The sequence below is a fragment of the Eremomyces bilateralis genome (genome assembly GCF_010015585.1).
Source record: "Eremomyces bilateralis CBS 781.70 unplaced genomic scaffold P152scaffold_2, whole genome shotgun sequence".
In the NCBI taxonomy this organism is placed as follows: domain Eukaryota; kingdom Fungi; phylum Ascomycota; class Dothideomycetes; order Eremomycetales; family Eremomycetaceae; genus Eremomyces; species Eremomyces bilateralis.
The window spans coordinates 436,106-456,089 of NW_022985068.1; the positions used below are offsets into that span (position 1 = coordinate 436,106).

Consider the following 19,984-nt stretch of genomic DNA (forward strand, 5'->3'; position numbering starts at 1 on the left):
CTGAAGAGGAGCCTGCTCGATAGCTGGCCGATTATAGAGGACGAACCGCTTCGCATCATGGATAAAGCTTGAAATGCCAGGGCAATTACTTAACTAGCCGAACTATTAGCGAAAGCACTTGACGTGCTAGAGGTATACTAACGGAAGTAAATAGCTCTATAGACGCGATAGCATGAGCTCCTTCCGACACCTTCCCCATCCATCCAAGAGCCTCGAGCCAGTGAAGAAGATGCTCCTGCAAGAATTGATGTACTTGACCATTATCGCAAAGTCGAGCACCGCTTTTCTGGAGGTGCTGGATCCAGTAAAGACATGCGTACTGGACTTCAGGAGGAAGGCTTTTTTCAACTCGGCTTCTCTCGACATTGGCTACAAGCATGCCGGGGGCATCTACGCAACAGATATCTTGCTTGAGTGATGACGACATAAGCTGGATACAGCTGTTGGTTAACACTTGGTGGGCTTCCTTCTCGTCTACCCAGAAATTTGGATCTCCGCATCTCTTTTTATCGAGAAGAAAGTCGCGAAACGAAGGGTGATGCAGGCGAAGTGGATATATGTCGACCTTAGGGACGTCTAGAATCGCATAAAGATCCCTGAGCACCTGATCGATCTTTTGCTTGGTGATATTAAGCAGCCTGTGAAGCGAGCTGGCAGAGAGCGGAGAGAAGAGAACAACGATGCTTCCAAGAATGTGCCTTTGCATGCCATACGATGCTTCCTTCTCCTTTGCTGAGTAACCTGACCGGATAGATTTCTTTAGGACGGTAGTATAGAGCTTATTAAGGTGTACTTCTGGATGCTCTTCTGGTGCAGGAATAGAGGTACTGCCTTCTAGCAAAATTTGCACTCTTTCGTCTGCGAGATAACCTTCTTGAATGAACCGACAAGCGGTTGCGGCCCAAATGAACAATCCCCCTGCAATCTGGATCAGGCTTTTGATAATCTCTTCGCCTGGCCAGGAGTCATCCAGAGAGTGCTCCTGTCCAATAAGTTTAAGATTATACTCGAAGAAAACAGAGATGTCATGATCTACGATTGAGGGTGATATGCTGTGAAGTACAAAATCCTGGAGATTCGCATTCGGTAGCTGACGGAATCCATATCGGATTGGAATCTCAGGTCGGCTCGTTAGTAAGACTCGTAGTCGAACCGTCTTTAACAATCGAGCTTCAGCCAAGAGGTGTATGATAATCCGGATGTTATTATCACCGTCGCACTCATCGAGCGCATCAACGATAAGTATGTACGAGGACTGGCTACCGCTTTCACCTAACTTCAATAGTGGACCTAGGATAAGCTGCTGCCACTGGTCACGGAGGGACTGACTCGTAATGTCGCGGCGCTCTATGATGGCATCGCAAATGTGCTGTTGAAGAGAGGGTATGTTGTTCGCCAGCTGCCACGCAATGCTCGTGATGAACTTGCCTGCATGGTTAACATCCCCACCGCCGCGCGAGAAGAAGAAGCTGGCTCCGAGATGCTTCTCATCGAAGTACCTGCGGGCGACAGTGCGCGCAATTGTCGACTTGCCCGTGCCGGCCAAGCCGTTCAACCAGAAAAGAGAGCGCCCATCTTGCCCGTCAGCCCAGTCGTATATCTCTTGGAGGAGGTCGACGCGGGTATCGGGAAGGCAGGCCGGGTCGTGTTGTCGCTGGTATGCATTGAACGGCGCGTCCTTTGCGGTAGGGAGGGAGTTGAGCACATCGTTCAAGTCTAGATTGCTAGTCAGCTTCCTGCTGCTTTGAGGCCATAGCCAGCTAAGCACCCTCACTTTCGCTGCTCCTAAAGTTCACAGATCCATGGATAGTGCCAGCGACAACCTGCGAATTCTGGTTGGCGGACACACCGCTAATGAGTTGAGTGCTGCCTGACATGAGCTTGGAGTAGCAACGCTAAGTTTTGCTAGGTGCCGGTTGTTGCTCTCGTCTGGCACATGTTGCCGTGTATATGGGCATGCGAACACCTGGGAGTGAGTTCATGTCTGTACGCAGATGAGGTTCATCCTGTTATGGGTTGAAACCCTTGGTTGGCTAAGGCTGAGAGCCCAAGCCTGATTAGGTTAAGGGTTGATTCAGAGTCCAACCCTCTTCGATGTAAACAAAGAAGGCTTCCTGTCGCACGTGATGTGCTAAAATGGTTGGGAGTGAGGTGCTGTTGTTCCAGCAGCGAAGTTGTTGTATTGTTGTGTGTTAGTTGTGTGTAAGTTGTGTGTAAGTTGTGTGTTCTAGCTGAATGCCTGGTCCCCCGGCCCTAGAGCTACAGATATACGAGAGTCACGGCAAGATTATTAATGCAGTTTGTAGCCTTGGACTCCTAGAGCTCATGCCTTGGCCTGCGACACTTCCCCTTCTTGTTCTCTTCTTTAGCTTAATCTAGAATATCTTTGGCTATGTGTATGTTGTGTGCATCCAGCTACCGTGCCGTAACACATCCTCAATCCTCAACTAGCAAATGCATTCGCAAGGCTCGCCAATCAACACTCCTGCCTTGCCGCTGTCCACTGCTGGAGAGCAGCTGTCGGCTGTAAAGTAGGGCGGAGCTAACGCCAAGATCATTTGTCGACACTGTCGAAAGCGAGCATCTTAACTGCCTTTCCATTCCGGTAGCCAACGGGCGTTGTACGCCCTCTGAATTTGAAGCAATGTCTTATACCACTCTGGTTGACTATATTTATAATATCAAGCGCGAAAATAGAAACGGAAATATTATCCACCATCTTTCGTCAAAGTAGGAACCCTTGATTGTGGAGTTTCTAGATTGGCCATGGCCGGTAACCCTGCTGGCTGCTGCCCTGTCATCCGCTATAATTATCCCTATTACTCTCTAAGCCGGCTTGGTTTTGGCACGCGATGCTTATAGACACGTTCTTCCGGTCTTCGAATGCCTCGAGGTCGTCGCGGCCGCCCCTTCTGTCCCTTCTGCTGCGGCAGAGGCTAGTCGCAGCTGGGAACGGAGTCGTGTCAGTCATGCGCGAACGAGAAGGGGAGAACGATTGAGTGACAGGGGCCCGTTAGGAAAAGGCGCAAGGAAAGGCAAGGAGGGCGAAGGAGGTGAAGGGTGGGAACGGAACGCGGACGGAGAGAAGGTTTTGCAATTCTTTCGAAAAGTTGTAGATGGGGAGAGTTTAGAGAAAAGAAAGAAGATGAAGAAGTCAGAGTAAGGGAAGAGATACCCAAAACCAGAAACGGCAAGGGACCACCATGTCGAATATTTTTAAAAAGTCATAGCTTGCATCGTCTATCATTCCTTCCAGCGCGCCATCGATGATTGCAATACCCAGGATATGGAACACGGGACATAACATTGGAACAGTGCTCTCTGTAAGAATGAAGATTTTCCTGGACAGCTCGCACATTAGCCTCAAGCTACGCAGAGGTCTAAACCCGCAAGACTACCCACCGGTTACCGTGCCGCTTGACTCCTTTAGTCCATTGGAGATCGACGTCGATATAGAATAGATCCCTCATGGTAGGATCTACATACTTTACTAGCTTGATCGTGATGTGCTTCTAGCATAGGCAGCGTAGCTCACTCAGGTCGGTAAGGTTGAATTCCGTATACCACGGCTCCGGTTCTTCACCTGGCACGTGAGATGGGCCGTACAGGATAGCACCTGGCCGAGTCGCCGTATAGGCGTGGATCAAGATCCCCAAAGGGAACTGCAGACGCATACGGTCGTTTTTGAAGAACAAGTCCGACCGCTCCCAGTGCGTTTCCAAGATCGTATACAGATCCTTGAAATCAATCACTGACGCAGGCTCGCGAAGGTTGCTTAGCCTGTACTTTTTCGTGAATATCTCAGAGATGTACTAAACCAGTTCAGCTCAGTTACAGTTACACCGAAGTCCGTCGCATATGTACCTACAGTAGTTTTCGTTGCGCCGCGGTCCACCGAACTACGTCCGGGAACCTCTGATGTCGAATCGCGCCGAATGGAGTGAAATAGTTGTTCCATGTTACGGGCGTCCCGATCCGATCGATCTCCATAATGTACGCCAAGAAAACGATAATATCGAAGTTCGTTGCTATCGTCAGCCGGTCGTCTGAGGATCCGGAATAATTTCGATACTTGCAGAACCTTAGCGATTCCGTTAGTCGGCTGGTGCTCATTGCCATGCCCACAGAGCTTACATTTCCCATCTCTTTATCACTGATTTGTAGTTCACGCGAGTTGTTGTCTCCCCTCGTTTGTTCACATCTCCTAGTCTTTGGACTTGTTCTTCAAATGCATTCAGTCCTAGCGGATCAACTTCCGTCATAATGTAATTGCGGGAAAATGAAGGTGTAGGGGTGCGGTCGGCTTCTTCCTAGAGAAGTATTGTAGTAGGAGCCTGGTTCCGAATCCGTAGTCCAGAACATCAACAGCAGAGGAAGTCGCCATTCTTGCAGTGCCTTGCTTTTAAGGTAAGCGATTGGATTGTCTCCTCAAAGATGTGAGCGGCAGCAAAGGATGCATCAATGACACACTAAAGTCCCAACAATGAAGCAGAGGTGCGCCTAAGATAGTCGGGCGCCACAGGGAAGGGATTGATTGCTCGACTACTAGTAGCGGAGATATCAATTCTACGAGGTGTCTTGGCACGATAATGAAAGCGCAAAGGAAAAATAACCTTCGAAACCCCGTCTAGAAACCTGAGAATTCTCAGGACACTTTAACCAGCATCTTGATGATAATCACCATTGCTCCATCGCGCTTTGACAGTATTTGACTCTTGATTCTTGCGGGAGAGGCTGGGTGTGTCTCGTCAAAGCGCATGGCTCGTGTTGGAACTTCTGTTGTGTTGGAACTTGGAACCTCATCGGGACCAAGCTTCCCGCAGTGAGAAAGTATCGCGTGGTCGCTTGTGTTGCTAATTGTCAATTTGCCATTCACCCGGATGCCGGATGCTGTCCACACTCTATAAGCATTAAGACGCCACTTAATTTACTCCGCGATAGTCTCAGAATGTTCCCACGTGTCGGGCTAGTTCCCCAGGTCGGGCAGGTCCTCACCAGCATAGCCCTGCTTAAGACTTAGATATCGGATATGACAGGGGGGCAGCACTGGTCAACAGTTATCATGATACTGGAGGTTGTTAGAGCCACTACAATGGGCGCTTAGCGCATGGCGTTAGTTGTAGTCTGTAGATAGTAGATATTGAGTAGCTGAGGAGAATAGTGAAAGCGGGCTCGGCAGGCAATGATGCGATAGTCGAAAGACCATCGCCCCTACGATAAGAAATGGAAAGAAGATCGGACGCGGCGCACCCAAAGGCGCCGCGGAAAGTATAATGACTTTTGATTGTATTGAGGTGATTCCACTGCTGCAGCAGAATCTATAGACTGATCCCGCCATCCGAGAGAGCTATCAATGCTAACGCTAGCAGCTCATGTATCGCTTCAACGCCCAAATGGGTAGTTGCTTTCGCTCCTGAGCGCACCAGTATTCCCCCCATCCCCAGAGCCGAGCGATCAATAAAACCATGCTTGCTTCCTTCCTATCGAGTGAGAGGTCCATCCATCCGTGACCGAAAAATAGTCGGACGCCGGGCCTGTGGCCACCGTACACCACCGCCATATGCCGAATCCGAACGCGCCCGAAAGATGGTGACCTCGCGAGGGACCCTTTCTGGAAGTGTTGCTACTCGGGAAATAAAACCAAAGAAACGCCGTGGATGATGCAATACGCGTTGTCGGCGAACGTCAAGCGTTAAGAAGAAGGAAAGGATGGGTAGTGGGCACATGAGGATGGGCCGGGGATCAGGTGATGTATTTGTACATCGAATCATCCTCCGGCATGCGGGCGAGATACTCCTTGTCGAGGAGCGACTCTATGCGCTTCTTGATCATGGTCACCTCGGGCTTGAAGTGGGAGGCGAGCTGCGAGATAGTCTCGCTGATCAGTTGGAGATGAGCGCAGGTCTTGCGTTGCCTGATTATACAGGTTAGTTCGGTTATTCACAACAGCCTAAATATTAGAAAAGGAGATAGGTACGTACTTCATAATGCGAACGATCGTCGCCTCGATGTAGTGAGCCCGCATCTGCCGCACCGAGTCATCCGTGTCCTGGCGCTCCTTGTCATTTTCGACTCTATTCCCCGCCGATACGACGCCGACTTTGATGCGGATGAATTTGCCGGAAAAGCCCTCATTGAACTTGAAGCGATCGGTCGGCTTGATGTCTCGGGTCATCGGCTCCTTCAGGAGGATCCGCGTCTTCGTCGCCAAGGACAGGGACTGCAGGTTTCGCGTGAGTTCGTGGGGCGGAATGTTCGTCCGCGCCTCGATCTCCTCGTAGGTGAGCGCCTCGTTCTCGCTGAGGTCGTTGAATAGGAGGAGGATGATCATCGCATAGGTGGAGACATTGAGTTCGTGTTTGCGTTCCCGCAGACCATCCTTCGTGGGAACCTTAGGGAAGACGGCGCGAATGTCGGCGGTGCCCATGCCACCGAGCCAGGAGAGGACCCGACCGGAATGTCGGTTCAAGTAGAACTTTTCGAACCCCTTCTTCACCCGCTCAATCTCGGGAGGGAAGATCGGCCCTTGCGCCTTGTCCTGCTTATTCGGGTCGCGATCAAGTGCGCCGCTCATGTGATCCAGTGGCCAAACGGTGGCCGTGAGGACATGCATCGAGAGGTCGACTCGCGCAGGGTCATAGTCTCCAAGCTTGTCAACGTATGCCCTGTAGCCATTGCTCAGCTCTTCCGAAACGGTCATGTCCTTAAACATCGACTCCAGCTTCGAGGTGAAATTGTTGCCGAGCTCGATCTTCATCCGGGAGATCATTTGCTTCTCCACGTCGTTGCTGACGGACTTGTTCATGAGGAGTCGACGGCTGAGATGCTTCTTGTAGTACTTCTCGAACATGTCTTTATCTTGAACGTAGCGAAGGAGAGTGATCGCCTTATCCAGCACCAGGTCCACTTCGTGCTCTGTCTTGCCTTTGATTCCCTTCTTCATGTTGTCGTCGATGAAGAGAGAAATGTATTCCGTGCCACGCGGGAAAGTGGCGGCATTGATGAACTCACTGAACACCTTGCTCAATGCCGCTTGTAGAGCCTGGTCCGAAGCGAACGAGAGGCGCCAGATCGTGTCGAATTTGTCCTTAAGCTGCAGCACATCCTCTACCCATTTCATTGCAGCCGCGGTATGTTGATTGACAACCCGTTCGCCAGACTTCGTCGATCCATCCGAATATCCAGGAGCTGGCGCGGGAGGTGTATGGGAGGCTGCAAGAGCAGCCCTGTTGATCTCATCACCCATTTGTGCGACCCGTTTCTGGATTGCCGTAATCAATTCCGTCTTTTTGGAATCGACTCGTGCATTAAGATTATAGACTAGGCTCAGTTCTTCGATGCGGTTGTTGTCACTCATGAACTTCACGCCATTCGGCATCGCAATGACCTCTGCTATCTTGTTTCGGATCAGCTCATCTTCGACCACTCTCCTGATCTTATCGGTTGTGGACTCCGACAGGGTTGATCGACACCGATCCTCCTCTTCCCGAATGCGGCGACTCGCCCAGCGGCAGTAGGTCCCGGCATCATTTTCGCGAATCAGCCTCTCGGATTCCTCTCGATAGAACTCTGTGCTGGCTTTGAGAAACCTGGGCTGAAAGCGGGTAACGTAGAGGCGTGTCTCCTGTCCGTCGGTGTTCGACTCGTTCAAGCTTTCCATCATGTGAACACAAGACCGGATGAAGTGCTTGTTGATGGTGTCCCCATCGCGCTCCATGCGCACTTGGTCGAGAATGATCGTCGATAATACATCCAGTAGGTCCATTCCGTCTTCGCCTTTGGTGACGAGCCACTTGAGAACGGTGTCACGGAAGAGCTCCATGCAGGCCTCAAAAATGGGGGTTCGGCGTTGCTCACGGCAGTAGACACGATCCTAGAAGTACCATTAGCACGAATAATTGTACCGTGGGGCACGGTACCATACCAAATACATCAGAACATCCGCCAACATGTTGATGCACGTCTGATGGTTATCCCATGCCTTGGTTGCTCCCTTCAGCAACAACTCTCCGCTGACTCTCCGCTCATTGACCGTCTTCGTGTCATACTCCTCAAAACTGAGAAGCGCCGACGATGCGAGGGTGTGCAGTCTCGGACGGATATCTTCGCTCAGCCAGTCGTGTTCGAAATCGATGACCCGCTTGTAGAGCTGGTCTCCTTTGCGCTTGAGGACCAAGACGTAGGCATGGCGGTAGAGCTGCTCATATGACAACTGAGAGGCATTCTGAGTATGGATTTCGCGGAAAGAGTCCGACAATGTGACCCATGTCGGCTCGAGGTCGACATCGTCGCCTTGGATGTTCTGTATAGGCACGGATTCAAAGTGAGCCAACAGTCCCGCCATGGTGTAATATATAACTCTGTGGGAAGCAAATGGAAGCGGGAAAGAAGGATCGTATACCTTTCGCGGAGGCTTTATCTTCCTAGCCCCACGGCTGGCGATCATCACGTCGACTCGTGGGACAAGTGAATCGCTACTTCTTTAACGTTTAGCGGCGAATTTGGGGGTGGAAGCTGAGAGATATACGGTGGTGACGGGGAATGGAAAAGAGTCAGAGCGAATCCTCCAGGTTGAGAACACGGAGTGATGCACTAGACATTCTACACGAAGTTGGAGCCGTTTAGGAAAGGTTCAGAGAAGTGAGGCAATGAAGAAGTGGTTGCGGAGGCAGGTAACCATGGAATGGCGGATTGGATTGAACGAAGAATGAATGAACGCTGAGAGCGGGAGTGAACGTGGGGCCGCCCGCGAACAAGGATCATCGCGACTTACGCCCGCTTTGAGTTTAGTCCCAAGTTCTTTGTAAAGTGACGACGATGACAAAACTTCGTATTGGCCTTTGAGTCCTTTCTGATATACCCGTGTCACGTCGATAATACTCCTGGAAGAATGCAGAGGCTACCGGCAGCTCGTGGCATCCGCACGCTTTTGCCATCATGGCATCAAGGATACGCATCCGCTCCTCTGCGGATACCATCGACGGTCCTTCGATCGTCTGCGAGGGCCTCGTTGTGGCGTACTTCTTCTGTCGCTGCGTGGAAGAGCAGTTTCTCGACCGCCAGGAGCCTTCGGGACCAGCGGGCACCTTTGACGGAACCGCCTAGCTCGGCACCAGCCGTGAGCGATGAGGAAGCTGAGCCCAAGAAGGACGTTCCGTCATACGATATGACCTTCACCTGCAAGAAATGCACCACTCGGTCCACGCATCGAGTGTCAAAGCAGGGCTACCACCATGGGACGGTGCTGGTGACATGTCCCGGGTGCAAGAATCGCCACCTCATCTGCGATCACCTGAAGGTAAGCAGCCATCGTCTGCGAAAAGGCTTCGTGATCCTGCGGAAGAACATTAGCTGATTTCGGGTCATGACAGATCTTCTCGGACTCCCGCATCACCATAGAGGATATCCTGAGCGACAAAGGCGAGCTCTTGAAACGCGGTGTTTTGAAACCGGATGGCGATATCGAGCTTTACAAATGAGCATGTGGTGTCGGTCGCTGGCCAGGCGAGAAACATGTGCCGTCGGCAGGCCACGACGTATTCCTCGGGCGCTCAACAGAACTTCGCGGAACAAAACATCGCAAAGATTCTCGCATCGTAGTGGGGGGGCATGGAGGGGGAATGTTTATGTTCACTGCGGGAACTGCGTGTGAGCGCAGATGTGTCATAATATCTGGCGACGCCGCGAGGCCATGATTCACAAGCGCGTTCGTGTTGACGACGACACGGAGGCGATGGTCTGCGGACTCTGATACGACTCTCCACTCAGTTATGGGCATGAAGAAGAAGAATTGTGTCTTCTGTATACTAATAGCTACCGAGACGCGCAGATGCGCGCAGGCGTTCAGCTCGGGAGACATGATGTCTAGCCTGGGTTTGGTTGTATAGACGCTATGTAAGACGATACCTATATAAAAGCCCTGTAGAATATGTTTCTAGACGACTCCTTGCAAGATTTGCAATTCTATACTTCTACTATTGACTGTTATGTCCGAACTATATCAACATCATTGGTCCAAATTGGCTTTGTTGGTTCCATATTGTTGTGGACTGATATCATATTACCGGTACGATTGAAAATTCATCTATTATACAAGATCCGCTCCGCCACTACCAACCCCTTTTCCTACCCGATACTCCATGCTCAATTCCTTTTACCAACCCCTTCTCCTCCCCCTATACTCCATGCTCACTTCCTTCTGCCGAGCCTTCGACGTCTCCCGCTTCTTCCGTTTCATTCGCTCATGGGCCTCAGGATCATTCACCGCATCCAACTTCCGCTTGACTCTCCTCTCCTCTCGCCTCTGGGCCGCCGCCTCCTTCGCCTTCTGATAATGTCTCACATACTCCGTCGTCCCAAGCTTCTTCTGCAACCCGCTCATGATGCCCTGGCTGGTATTGATGGTTTCCGTCAGGAGTTGGTTGTACGTGACGTTCAAAGATTTTGCTTTCGGTTGGCTGGGGTCCGTCATGTTGTAGAGCGATGGGAGGAAGACATGGATGGATTCGGAAAGGACATCTTTGTCGAGCGTCTCACATAGAGATGCCATTAGGTCGATCGCGGCCTTCTTCACCCGGATGGTTGGGAGTAGTCCTCCTGGTCCTTCTCTGCGGACAACGTAGGCGAGGCGCGAGAATATCAGACTTGCGCCTGGGATACTCCTGCTAGCCTGCTCGACTTCCTCGGACTCCGACTCATCGTTTTCTAATTCTTGCTCTTCTTTTTGCGCCAATGACCGGCGGGAAACGAGAGGGACCTGGGTTTGAGCAACGAGACGGGCAAGAGCCAGCAGATTCCGGGAGCAGTACTTCAACAGCTCATCGGCTGGCTCAGGCGACTCAAATGCCCTTAGATGTGACTTGGTCAACCCGATGAGCTCGTCGTCACCAAGATCAAACGAAGGAGCACTCTTTTCCGTGCCCGCCTTTTCGTTCGATACCTTGGTCCGGAAATACTGATCCAGGTATAACCCAATTAGCTTCGCGGCCATCCCCTTGACCCATTGGTGAGGGAACCAAAGACACTGCTGCATCGCCTCCCACACGGGCTTAGTCTTGGAAGAAAACGCACGCTGAGGAGCAATGGTGCAAAACTTTTCGAACGTCTGCAGGGAGAAATAGATGGTTTCCCAGTTGTCGCGATCGGACATCGTCGTAGGATCGCTGAGAAATTCCGCCATCCAACTGAGGAAAGGACCAACATCTCGGTTGTCATCGCCGATGACCTCGAACCACAGAGCCCAGATTTGGAGGGCAGCATGTCGCAAGGCATCGGACTCACTCTGGCTGAGCCAGTCTTGAAGTAGGCGTACAGTTGTGGACCTCTGCTCGGATTCCGCGCGCTGCATCGCTTCTTTGAGTAGAATTCCTGCCATCGCCCGGCAACTCTCGGACTCGTCGTTGATGATGACCATCACAAGGGGCACAAAAGCCGACTTGATGACCTGCTGGACTAGGTCCTCTCCAAGCTTCGTCAATACAAGATGCATCAACTCCATCGTGGATTCTCGACCTTCCTCGTATTGATATTGGAGGTTCTTGACGAGGAACTGAACTTGCTTGGAGAATCGGTCTTTGCTTTGCGGACAATTCGTCAAGAACAGGAAGTAGGTCGACCTTGCCATGGCTCGGGTTGACTTTGTCTGGTTCGTGATCATGATTCTCGCCACGGTATCCATGGCTTCGTAGAGCTCAGGCATTACCATCTTACGGCCAGTGACGGCTTTGAGCAAGCTGAACATGACACCTTGTCGCTCTGGTTCTTCAATGTCGGTCCGAATACGCTTCAAAATATGCGCAATGTGCTTCTCTTTGACCATCACATCTTTTCGGTCCTTCAATACGGCAACAATGAGCTTGAGGGCGGCTTGAGAAAGTTCAGTGCCAGTATTTGGGGCACCCTCCACGATGCGGACGGCTTCTGCCACGAATACTGGCGCATCGGTGGCGAGTCGTGGAAGGGGGGCCGCGATTATCGATGCTGCAAGTCGCATTGCGGACATTTGAACCTCTTCGTGTGATGCCAGAATCGAGTCGCAGATTGGCGGCAGTAATCCGGAAAGATTCTCGGGCGTCTTCAAGTTTGGGTGCTTTTGAAGGACGGATCGAAGCAAGTCGAGCCCGAAGCGGACGAGCTTATACAGCAGGGAGGCTCGCCGTGCGCCGGCTGCCTGCTTGGTGGGTTGCTGTAGGATCTCGAAGCAGAAAATCAAGATGCCTCGGTCTGAGAGTGCGGGATTCTGCATGATACCAAGTCCAATGCGGCGGAGAAATTCGTCCACTTTCCGAATCATGGCCAGCGGAAGGTTTTCCGTCAGCAATACGCGGAGTGGCTGGATCAGACTTGCGATACTTGACTGCGTGCAAATCTTCGACACAATCTCCATCGCGTCAAAGCTCTTGTTGCTCTTCACCTCCTTCATTTGACTGATGTAGTCTTCTGATTCCTTCTCCTCTCCGACTGCGCCAAACGTACTGTCCATCATCACGTTGACTAGGTCTTCAAGACAGTAGTCGAGATCACCAGCGGATATAGTGGGTATCAGTATCACAAGGAGAGTGTGCACTGTGAATGAGAAGACATGGCGTTGATAGCCTCTCTGAAGAGTGGAGTTGAGACTCTTGATGACAAAGCCAACGGATTGAGGTCCCAATGCGGTGACGATATCCGCAATCGCTTTCCGTGCAGTATCTCGAGTGTCGGCCGATTTGCTCCGAAGCACCGCGGATACTTCAGAAAGTAGCGAAACCAGCTTCTGTTCGAATTCATCATCCGTTAACAGTTTGATGGTCTTGGCGTAACATGGTGCAAGTATCATACGGGACTGAACCGTGTCTTCGTCTTGCTTGTGGAGGAATTGGTATAGTGGCGGTAGAACGCCATCTGTGAGGTCGCGACGGAACTTTGTAGGGCTCGTGATTGATTTCGACAAGGCAGTCTCAACGGCGTCGCTCATGTCAACATCCCCGTCAGCAGCATCCTCAGATTTCTTCAACTTTGAAGCGGAGCGGCTTAGGGAGTCCAAATAAGACGAGATCAGCCGGGTGAGTGTCTTCGTTTTTGCCTCAGGTGCCTTCAAGCGACCGCAATGTTTCTGAAGTATCGCCCGCATCTGAGACCAAGCCAACCATGCCGCAAGCGAGTTGATGGCTATAATAGCCTCAGTGACCAAGTTGTGGTGATTCTCAGCAGTAGTCTTATCAAGCACAAAGCTCTCCATGAGTGGAATGAGGACTTGGCTGACAACGAAGGTGGTGAACTGCCCTGTCTGGGCTTGCTCGGCCATACGACGCATGGCTCGTAGACGCCTATGGTGTTGGATGTGGAGAATGTTGGCGAAAACGGACGCCTCCTCATCGCCATTCATCAGAAGTGGTCCGAGTGAGCTCACACTAGATCCTGAGGGATACTTGGCGACCATTACTCCAAGCAAGCCAACAAATTCTGCGCGGACTTGCTCATCATGGGCCCGAAGGCCTTTGATGAGGTCTGGAAGGATAACGCTCTCGACCTGGCATTTATAGGCAGCACATTCTTCCTCTGATTTGGTGCCTGAGACTTCAATGAATCGTCGTACGGTGAGTGAAGCGCTGGCTCGGATAGATAGCTCATCGGGAACTTTCAGAAAGTGGAGTGCATTGTAAAGGATTGGAAGCCATTGTAATGTGGTCAATGAGGAATACAGAGTCTCGTTGACTTGATGGTACGCTCCGAGTCTTTTGGTGAAATCCGGTTCGCTCAAGTTCCGGTACTCCACACTGTTTAGCTCGCGGCATATAGTGCTGATTCCTGCCAGGGAATCATTGATTTGAGATAGATCATCCACCACGTCGCACAGAAGCAGTCGTATTTCGGGCTTTCCTGGGTCACCGAAGATGGAGGAAATGATACGATATAGCCGTTCAAACTCATCGGAAGCTGCATCCATCTGAGTCCGGGGAATGAAATGGTGTAGAATCCTCAGCAGATCCGTCTTGACCTTCTGATTCAGTTGTCCTTTCGGCTGTTCCAGCAGACTTGACACCAGCATAACTAGCTTTTCGGCGCTCTTTTGGGTGCGGACCAAGCCCGAGAATGTGACGAGCGTGCTTAGACTTGCCTCCAAGACCGGCTGCTCGGATCCCTTCTCGATAATCGCAGCAATGGAATCGAGCGCGTAGTCAACATCGCGAAGCAGTGATTCCTGGATCGTTTGGCTTTGCAAGCCGCTTTCGGAGGCGAGTTCGGCTAGGCCGTCCAAAACTTGAGAAAGGACAAACACTTGCACTTCGGCCTTCGCGTTCGGGGTTGTCAAGCAGTCAACAACACTTTTCAGCATGCTGGGATATTCCTGAGAGAGGAAGCACGCCGTTGCTGAGTTGCCGTAGAATAGTCCGACAAGTTGCAATAGACCCGAGACAGCCTGAGCTTGTTCGCCCGCGAAACTGACATCTCTATCAAACACAGCGGTGCTGAGAATGATAGGAACATATTTGGTCCAGTCGATTCCAGTTCCATGCTCGAACAACATCGCCAAGCATTTGTATGAAATACTGCGTACAACCTTTTGCCTCTCCGGGGATGCCGCGTTGTTTGATGATGAAGGGTAAGATCTGAGGAGGCAGTAAAGAATTGGCTCAACAACATCCGCTGCAACTGACTCCGCCGACGATCCAAGGAAAGCCAGCAGATCCCTCAGCATTGTGAGCACGCCTTGCTGCCGTCGTATGTCTAGAACGTCCTCGTTGAGCACATCTTGGTCCACATCGTCACCTTGGAACAACTTGACGTCTCTCAAGGGGCCAAAGCAAATCCGAATGTACTCCAGCAAATCTTCGGCCGGAAATCTCGTCAATGCGCCAAATATGGCACGTCGTTTGTTTTCCGGACGGTTGGCAGCACTGCGCGTTCCTGATTTGGTGATGGCTTTTCCGTAAAGTAGCCGGAGCACTATCGGCATAACCACAGGTCGATCTGTGGGCTGCAGAGCGGAGTCGTCGTCGACGTTTCCCAGGAAGATGGTGATGCGATCCTTAAACTTGGCATCGTCAATGAGGTCAAAGAGTGCCTCTTGATACTTCAGTAAGCTTGGTGATTTCCAGGTCATCAGAGCCTTCATTGCGCTTCGTTGGATGTCGGAATCTCCAACCGTGAGAAGTGTTGATAGAGCTCCGTGAACTTCGGACGATTGGTACAACGCTTTCGGATTTTTGAATTTACTGAAGAGTGAGAGGAGCGACTTCCGTTCCTTGACATCCAGAGTAATGTCCAAGGAATCCTGCTCCTGCTCAGCTTCGTCATCTTGAGTGATTTCGTCTGCGTTCACTTGGGACAGAGTCTCGGTCCATTTCATCAGGAAAGGGACCAATTCTCGCGACCTCTTCTCAGCCATATGCGGTACTGCATTGAAAACTCGCAAGGCTTGTTCTTGGCGCGAGATGGTTGAATCGGGGTTGATGTCATGCGCTTGTTTGAAAATGGTTCGAAGGTGTTCTTCGGCGTGCTTCTCCTGGTGAAAGGACTTTTCGAACGATTTGACGGTCCTCTCGAGAAACGTATTCCCATGATGCGGGAGGATCCAATCGTCTTCTTGTTCTTCATCTTCATCTGGTTCGGCCTCAATAGCGTTGCCCTGGTCCGGCCCTCGCAGCCACTCAAATGAGATCTGCGATACCACAAGCTCTCCCTCTTTCGATTCGACGATTGCTCTCAAAGTTTTGAGAATGTCTTCCCATATAGGGGCGAAATGGACAGTCAACAGTCCGAAGCAGTAGGCAGGAATACAGACTTTGAGAAGGGGATGTGAGGAGGCGGCGCTGTACAAAGTAGCCAGCTTTCGTATTGGAATTCCGACAGCTCTACCTGTATCGATCGAGACAGGAGCGGATTCGATGGATTGTAGAGCATCAATGATTGGAACGAGAGGGGTTTCGCCCGCACAAAGCAGTCCCAGTGTATCGAGACAACAGTTGCGTAGCGAACGAGATGGTGCTGACAAGGCCATCTTCATAGAATCTGCCAATCGATCGACCTGGGCTTCGGTGAGATCACTCAAGCGGCAACCGCTTCGGCAGCGCATGCTCATTGCTTCCCAGAATGCAGGTGCGAATGCAACGCTGGGCGCCATTTCACAAATGGAGGCCCAATCATCGTGAGGAGTGGAGGAATCCGCCGATAAAAGGCATTTGTGAGCGTTGCCAAGAGAGAACAAACGTAAATCCGAACGCATCGAATCTTTAGTGTGCTTGAGGGTTCGAAGCAACAGGTTTCGAAGGGTCTTCGTCAAATGCTTCTCGATATCCAGATTTAGTCGTTGCTGAGAGGGGAGCTCGAGGAATACATTGCAGAGCCAAAGTTGAGATTGAAATGATGGATCGTCAGTCTCAGCTGAGCAAAGGGTATTGAAGAAAGAGCACATCCTATTCTTCCACGCTTGTGGAATGACAATAGGCCGCCCTTGACCGCTTAATCTCGGTAGGATATTAAGCAACGAGGAGCAAATCCCTGTCTCGTAGGCGTTCCATTGCTCGGTGACGAATCGTTGAAATAGAGCAAGCAAGAAACCGTCGAATCGTTCAATGCCGAACTTTGCAAAGAACTCGCAGAATGCAACAAAGTATGCTGCCCATGGCTCGCGGATCAAACGGTCTAGCTGCTTCGATCGTATCAACATGACGTCCAATGGACAGCGTTGCAACGCGAGAACCGAAAGACCGAGGACATCCGGTGCAATATCCGCGTGGTTTACACCATTGCCCTCGACAAACGACATCGAGAGATCGATGCATTGAAAGACACCTTTCCAGTCAACCTCCGAACGATCGCGGCAGACGGAGATTGCGGAAAATAGCAAGTTGACAAGGAATTTCCATTGGGTCAAGGTGAATTCTTTTGCTTGCGCAATTTCCAGGATGACGCTGATCAGTGAGGCATGTGCCTCCGCACAGAGTTCGGGTGATATCTCCACAAAGATTCCGGAAATGATGTCGGTCATCAAGTGCGTGCGGAAGGTGTCAGTTGACAACTCGACGGCAACAGTCACCAACTCATGTAGAATAGTGGGACCGTTAAGATGGACTCTGTCCTGTATGCCCTTGATAGACTCGACATAGAGGACAATTAGACCGCCTTGGAAGGTTTTTGACGGTGGGTCAGCCTCGGCAGCTGACTCAAGAGAGTGTTGAACTATGGCATTCAGAGCTTTGTGCTCCTCTTTGCGACTAGAAGCAGCTTTTCGAATGAGAAAACTCAGAGCTTCTGCAGCAAATCGAGAGAGGAACGGTTTCTCATGAGACGCGCCAAGTAGGGGTTCCATGAGGTCAAAGACAGTCTTGATATCCTCGATAAGGACCCTAAAGAGGAATTTGAACAGCCAAGCAAGGCACATAAAGCTCCACTCAATGACTTCAACAGCATTGTGACGGAGCACAAGTCCAGCAACCGCATTCACGGTCGTTGGGAAGTACTTTTCGAATCTGACTCCCAAATCCCGGGCAAAGCTAGAGACTAGGGAAAGCAATGGTTCAAGAGATAAGGTGTCTCCTAGACCAATATGCTCGAGGAGCAGCTCGTGTATCTCTTTTTCATGATGGAGAATCTGGGGTAGTGTCTGGGATAGAGGTCGAACTTTCTGAGAAAAGTTTGTGAAGTTTCCGGAAAGATTTATATCTTCCCATCGTTCGAGAGAAGTCCTGAAGTAAGAACTGGTGTCATCAGAGTCAATTTCCAACCGCTCATTTCGGGTGGATCGGATGGGATCGATGCTGATGTTCGCAATGCGTCTTGTAAAACTCTGAAACCGGTGACGGTTGCCATTTCCATGCTCTTTCTTTTCGCGGATTTTACTCTTCGGGCGAGACAGCCGCTTGGTTTTTGGAGGCATGGCTCCGGATATTGTGGTCGAATATTATGATTTTTGATCGTTGAACATCATCCATTGAAGAGGCGTGGAAAAAAAGTTGATACTCCAGCAATTTCACGTGATATGGCGGTGAACTTTCACCCGGCGGACTGTATAAGCCAGACCGTAGTTTGGGTGTTATCTTCTCGACTTTTTTCTCATCCAACTTTTTCTCATCAATTACTTATTCACCTAGAGTTTAGACGTCGAGGACGCATTTTGAATGTTCCTGTCTCGAGGTTATATTAGCTGGGGAGAGCATTGACTACGGTCTACCTATCGAAAGAAGCGCTGCCACTTTCTATGGGTAGTGTCTCCGTTGGATGGGCACATTCTTCCGACTTCTCGACTTCTCGACTTCTCGCCGAACTAGATCTATCGTAATGATTGACTGTAGTCCCACGGATGGAGCATGAGCGGAACCTCCAACTATTGGCAGACGGCGAACTATCTCTCGTATGAGAAGACGGGCTTGCCCGTCAAGGGAACTCTGCAGTTTCTGGTGTGGATGCGTTTAATGTACTGGTCGGTTTGGATGATATTATTGCCGCATGCCGGCACCGCGATTCGACCCACCAGGCGATCGGCTAGATTATGTGCTACAATTCGGTCGCCTAGTTTGTCTGGAGAGCATATGTTGGTACATCATCTCGATCGCTCGGATCTGTTTCCGATACGGTAAGATAAATGAAATTGGCTGACCACTCCCATTCTAATGTCCCCAGCTGCAGGAACGGGCAGATGAGGTATGGAAGTACAATATCGCTAAATATATTTTCATCATTCGATTAACAGGGATTGGAGATTCAGTTAGGTTGAGTACCATGTACCCACCTAGGTTCGCCGAGCCACTCAGCTTTGCATTGCCTCATGCCTTGTTGTCTATTTGACCGCTTGCGAAGGGTTGCTTGGATTCAAATACCTCTCAACTACTTTTATTTATTATTCAACCTAGTCCAAGTCTTCCAGAGCTTTATCGACGCTGAGTGAGTTATAATATCTCTATGACCCTGCCGAGGTACCTCATTTTCTATTATACTTGCGCGCCGGCGTCAGATATATTGGCCTTAAGCCAGGCTTCAAATTGAATGCTAACATCCACGTTCATTGAGCAAATCGGATCACGGCAGAAACACCAGCATCACTTCACCCTATACCAGGTGCAGCTTGTACTTCGTCTTAGCGTTCACGGTGAAGCGACGATGGCCACACTCGGGGGCTACTCCTAGCATCGTGATGTTGGGTTTATAGGGTTTTGCGCCGGGTCACTCGGCGCCTTGAGGTCCTTTAAACTAACCAGACCTGTCGGCTCATCAGCCGAGAATAGCATCTAATACTGCCCAAGGCCTGGAAACCAATTAGGGATTCCTTCTTCAGAAAAGTACTTAATATAAACCCAATAATGGACCGCATTATCAGCTCGAGCACATGAAGGCCTATGGAAGAGCTGCGGCGAAGAGGTAGAAGATGTGATTACTCAAGGTAGAGTCAATCAATCTATGATTGCTAAGGCATCATATGAGAGCCAGGGGCGGAAGAGGAGCCATGCCATATATTCCTACTCATGTCACTCCATATGTGCAGTGCTATTCTAGCTTTCTCTATCGTCAAGTCTTTCGTTTCAGTCACTCTTTTACAGTCATTCATTTTGCCATCATGAAGTACCATTCCCTTCTTTTGCTGGGTGTTTATCTCAGCAGAACATACGCCCATCACCATGGCCATCACCAGGATCATCACTATGATCCCCACTATGATCCTCACCATAATCCTCACCATGACCCTCACCGTAATCCTCACCATAATCCTCACCATGATCCTCACCATGACGATCACCACGACCGCCACCGTGGCCACGATATAGGAGGCGTACCTGCTGTCAGCACCGTAATCCTCACTGTGACCCCAGTTCCATCTGTGGCCCTTCCGCCTCTAAAGCCTTCGCCAAGTGCTTCTGGAATCAGCTCTCTCGTCTCGAAGCCTTCGCCAAGTGCTTCGGGAATTAGCTCTATCGTCTCGAAGCCTTCGCCAAGTGCTTCAGGAATCAGTTCCGTCGTCTCGAAGCCTTCACCAAGTGCTCCGGGAATCAGTTCCGTCGTCTCGAAG

At 50.7% G+C, this 19,984-nt stretch overlaps 8 protein-coding genes across 8 annotated transcripts in view; 3 read left to right on the forward strand and 5 right to left on the reverse strand.

The window, feature by feature from the left end:
• Positions 1–2,361, reverse strand: P152DRAFT_112680 (uncharacterized protein; the record flags this gene model as incomplete). Its single annotated transcript, XM_033673643.1, has 4 exons — positions 2,345–2,361; positions 1,775–2,110; positions 143–1,716; positions 1–93 (listed from the first exon to the last, which is right to left on the reverse strand). Coding segments are annotated over exons 2-4 (1,770 nt in total), but the record flags the coding sequence as incomplete, so codon positions are not given.
• A 250-nt stretch (positions 2,362–2,611) lies between these two features.
• Positions 2,612–3,130, reverse strand: P152DRAFT_454408 (uncharacterized protein). Its single transcript, XM_033678587.1, has one exon. It carries the CDS (start codon positions 2,969–2,971, stop codon positions 2,798–2,800), a length of 174 nt encoding a protein of 57 aa, XP_033537793.1. The 5' UTR covers positions 2,972–3,130; the 3' UTR covers positions 2,612–2,797.
• On the reverse strand, positions 3,063–3,769 carry P152DRAFT_112645 (uncharacterized protein). Its single transcript, XM_033673642.1, has 3 exons — positions 3,536–3,769; positions 3,403–3,478; positions 3,063–3,341 (listed from the first exon to the last, which is right to left on the reverse strand). Exons 1-3 carry the CDS (start codon positions 3,672–3,674, stop codon positions 3,155–3,157), a joined length of 402 nt encoding a protein of 133 aa, XP_033537794.1. The 5' UTR covers positions 3,675–3,769; the 3' UTR covers positions 3,063–3,154.
• A 1,771-nt stretch (positions 3,770–5,540) lies between these two features.
• On the reverse strand, positions 5,541–8,695 carry P152DRAFT_112553 (cullin-3). Its single transcript, XM_033673641.1, has 4 exons — positions 8,402–8,695; positions 7,925–8,302; positions 5,982–7,873; positions 5,541–5,914 (listed from the first exon to the last, which is right to left on the reverse strand). The coding sequence occupies exons 1-4, from the start codon at positions 8,444–8,446 to the stop codon at positions 5,743–5,745; spliced, it is 2,487 nt and encodes an 828-aa protein (XP_033537795.1). The 5' UTR covers positions 8,447–8,695; the 3' UTR covers positions 5,541–5,742.
• Positions 8,696–9,085: 390 nt separating this feature from the next.
• P152DRAFT_373078 (zf-DNL-domain-containing protein) lies at positions 9,086–9,473 on the forward strand (the record flags this gene model as incomplete). Its single annotated transcript, XM_033675550.1, has 2 exons — positions 9,086–9,298; positions 9,372–9,473. Coding segments are annotated over 2 exons (315 nt in total), but the record flags the coding sequence as incomplete, so codon positions are not given.
• A 568-nt stretch (positions 9,474–10,041) lies between these two features.
• P152DRAFT_427992 (uncharacterized protein) lies at positions 10,042–17,860 on the reverse strand (the record flags this gene model as incomplete). The annotated part of the gene is made up of 2 exons (XM_033677317.1): positions 10,042–10,596; positions 10,645–17,860. The coding sequence occupies 2 exons, from the start codon at positions 17,858–17,860 to the stop codon at positions 10,154–10,156; spliced, it is 7,659 nt and encodes a 2,552-aa protein (XP_033537797.1). The 3' UTR covers positions 10,042–10,153.
• Positions 17,861–18,069: 209 nt separating this feature from the next.
• P152DRAFT_454413 (uncharacterized protein) lies at positions 18,070–19,028 on the forward strand. The gene has a single exon (XM_033678588.1). It carries the CDS (start codon positions 18,291–18,293, stop codon positions 18,558–18,560), a length of 270 nt encoding a protein of 89 aa, XP_033537798.1. The 5' UTR covers positions 18,070–18,290; the 3' UTR covers positions 18,561–19,028.
• Positions 19,029–19,534: 506 nt separating this feature from the next.
• Positions 19,535–19,984, forward strand: part of P152DRAFT_510980 (uncharacterized protein) — a gene marked incomplete at both ends in the record, with an annotated part of 2,608 nt that continues 2,158 nt past the window's right edge. Inside the window, one exon of the mRNA XM_033682694.1 lies at positions 19,535–19,952. Within this exon, the coding sequence (XP_033537799.1) occupies positions 19,535–19,952 (418 nt within the window). The remainder of the gene's footprint in view (positions 19,953–19,984) is intronic.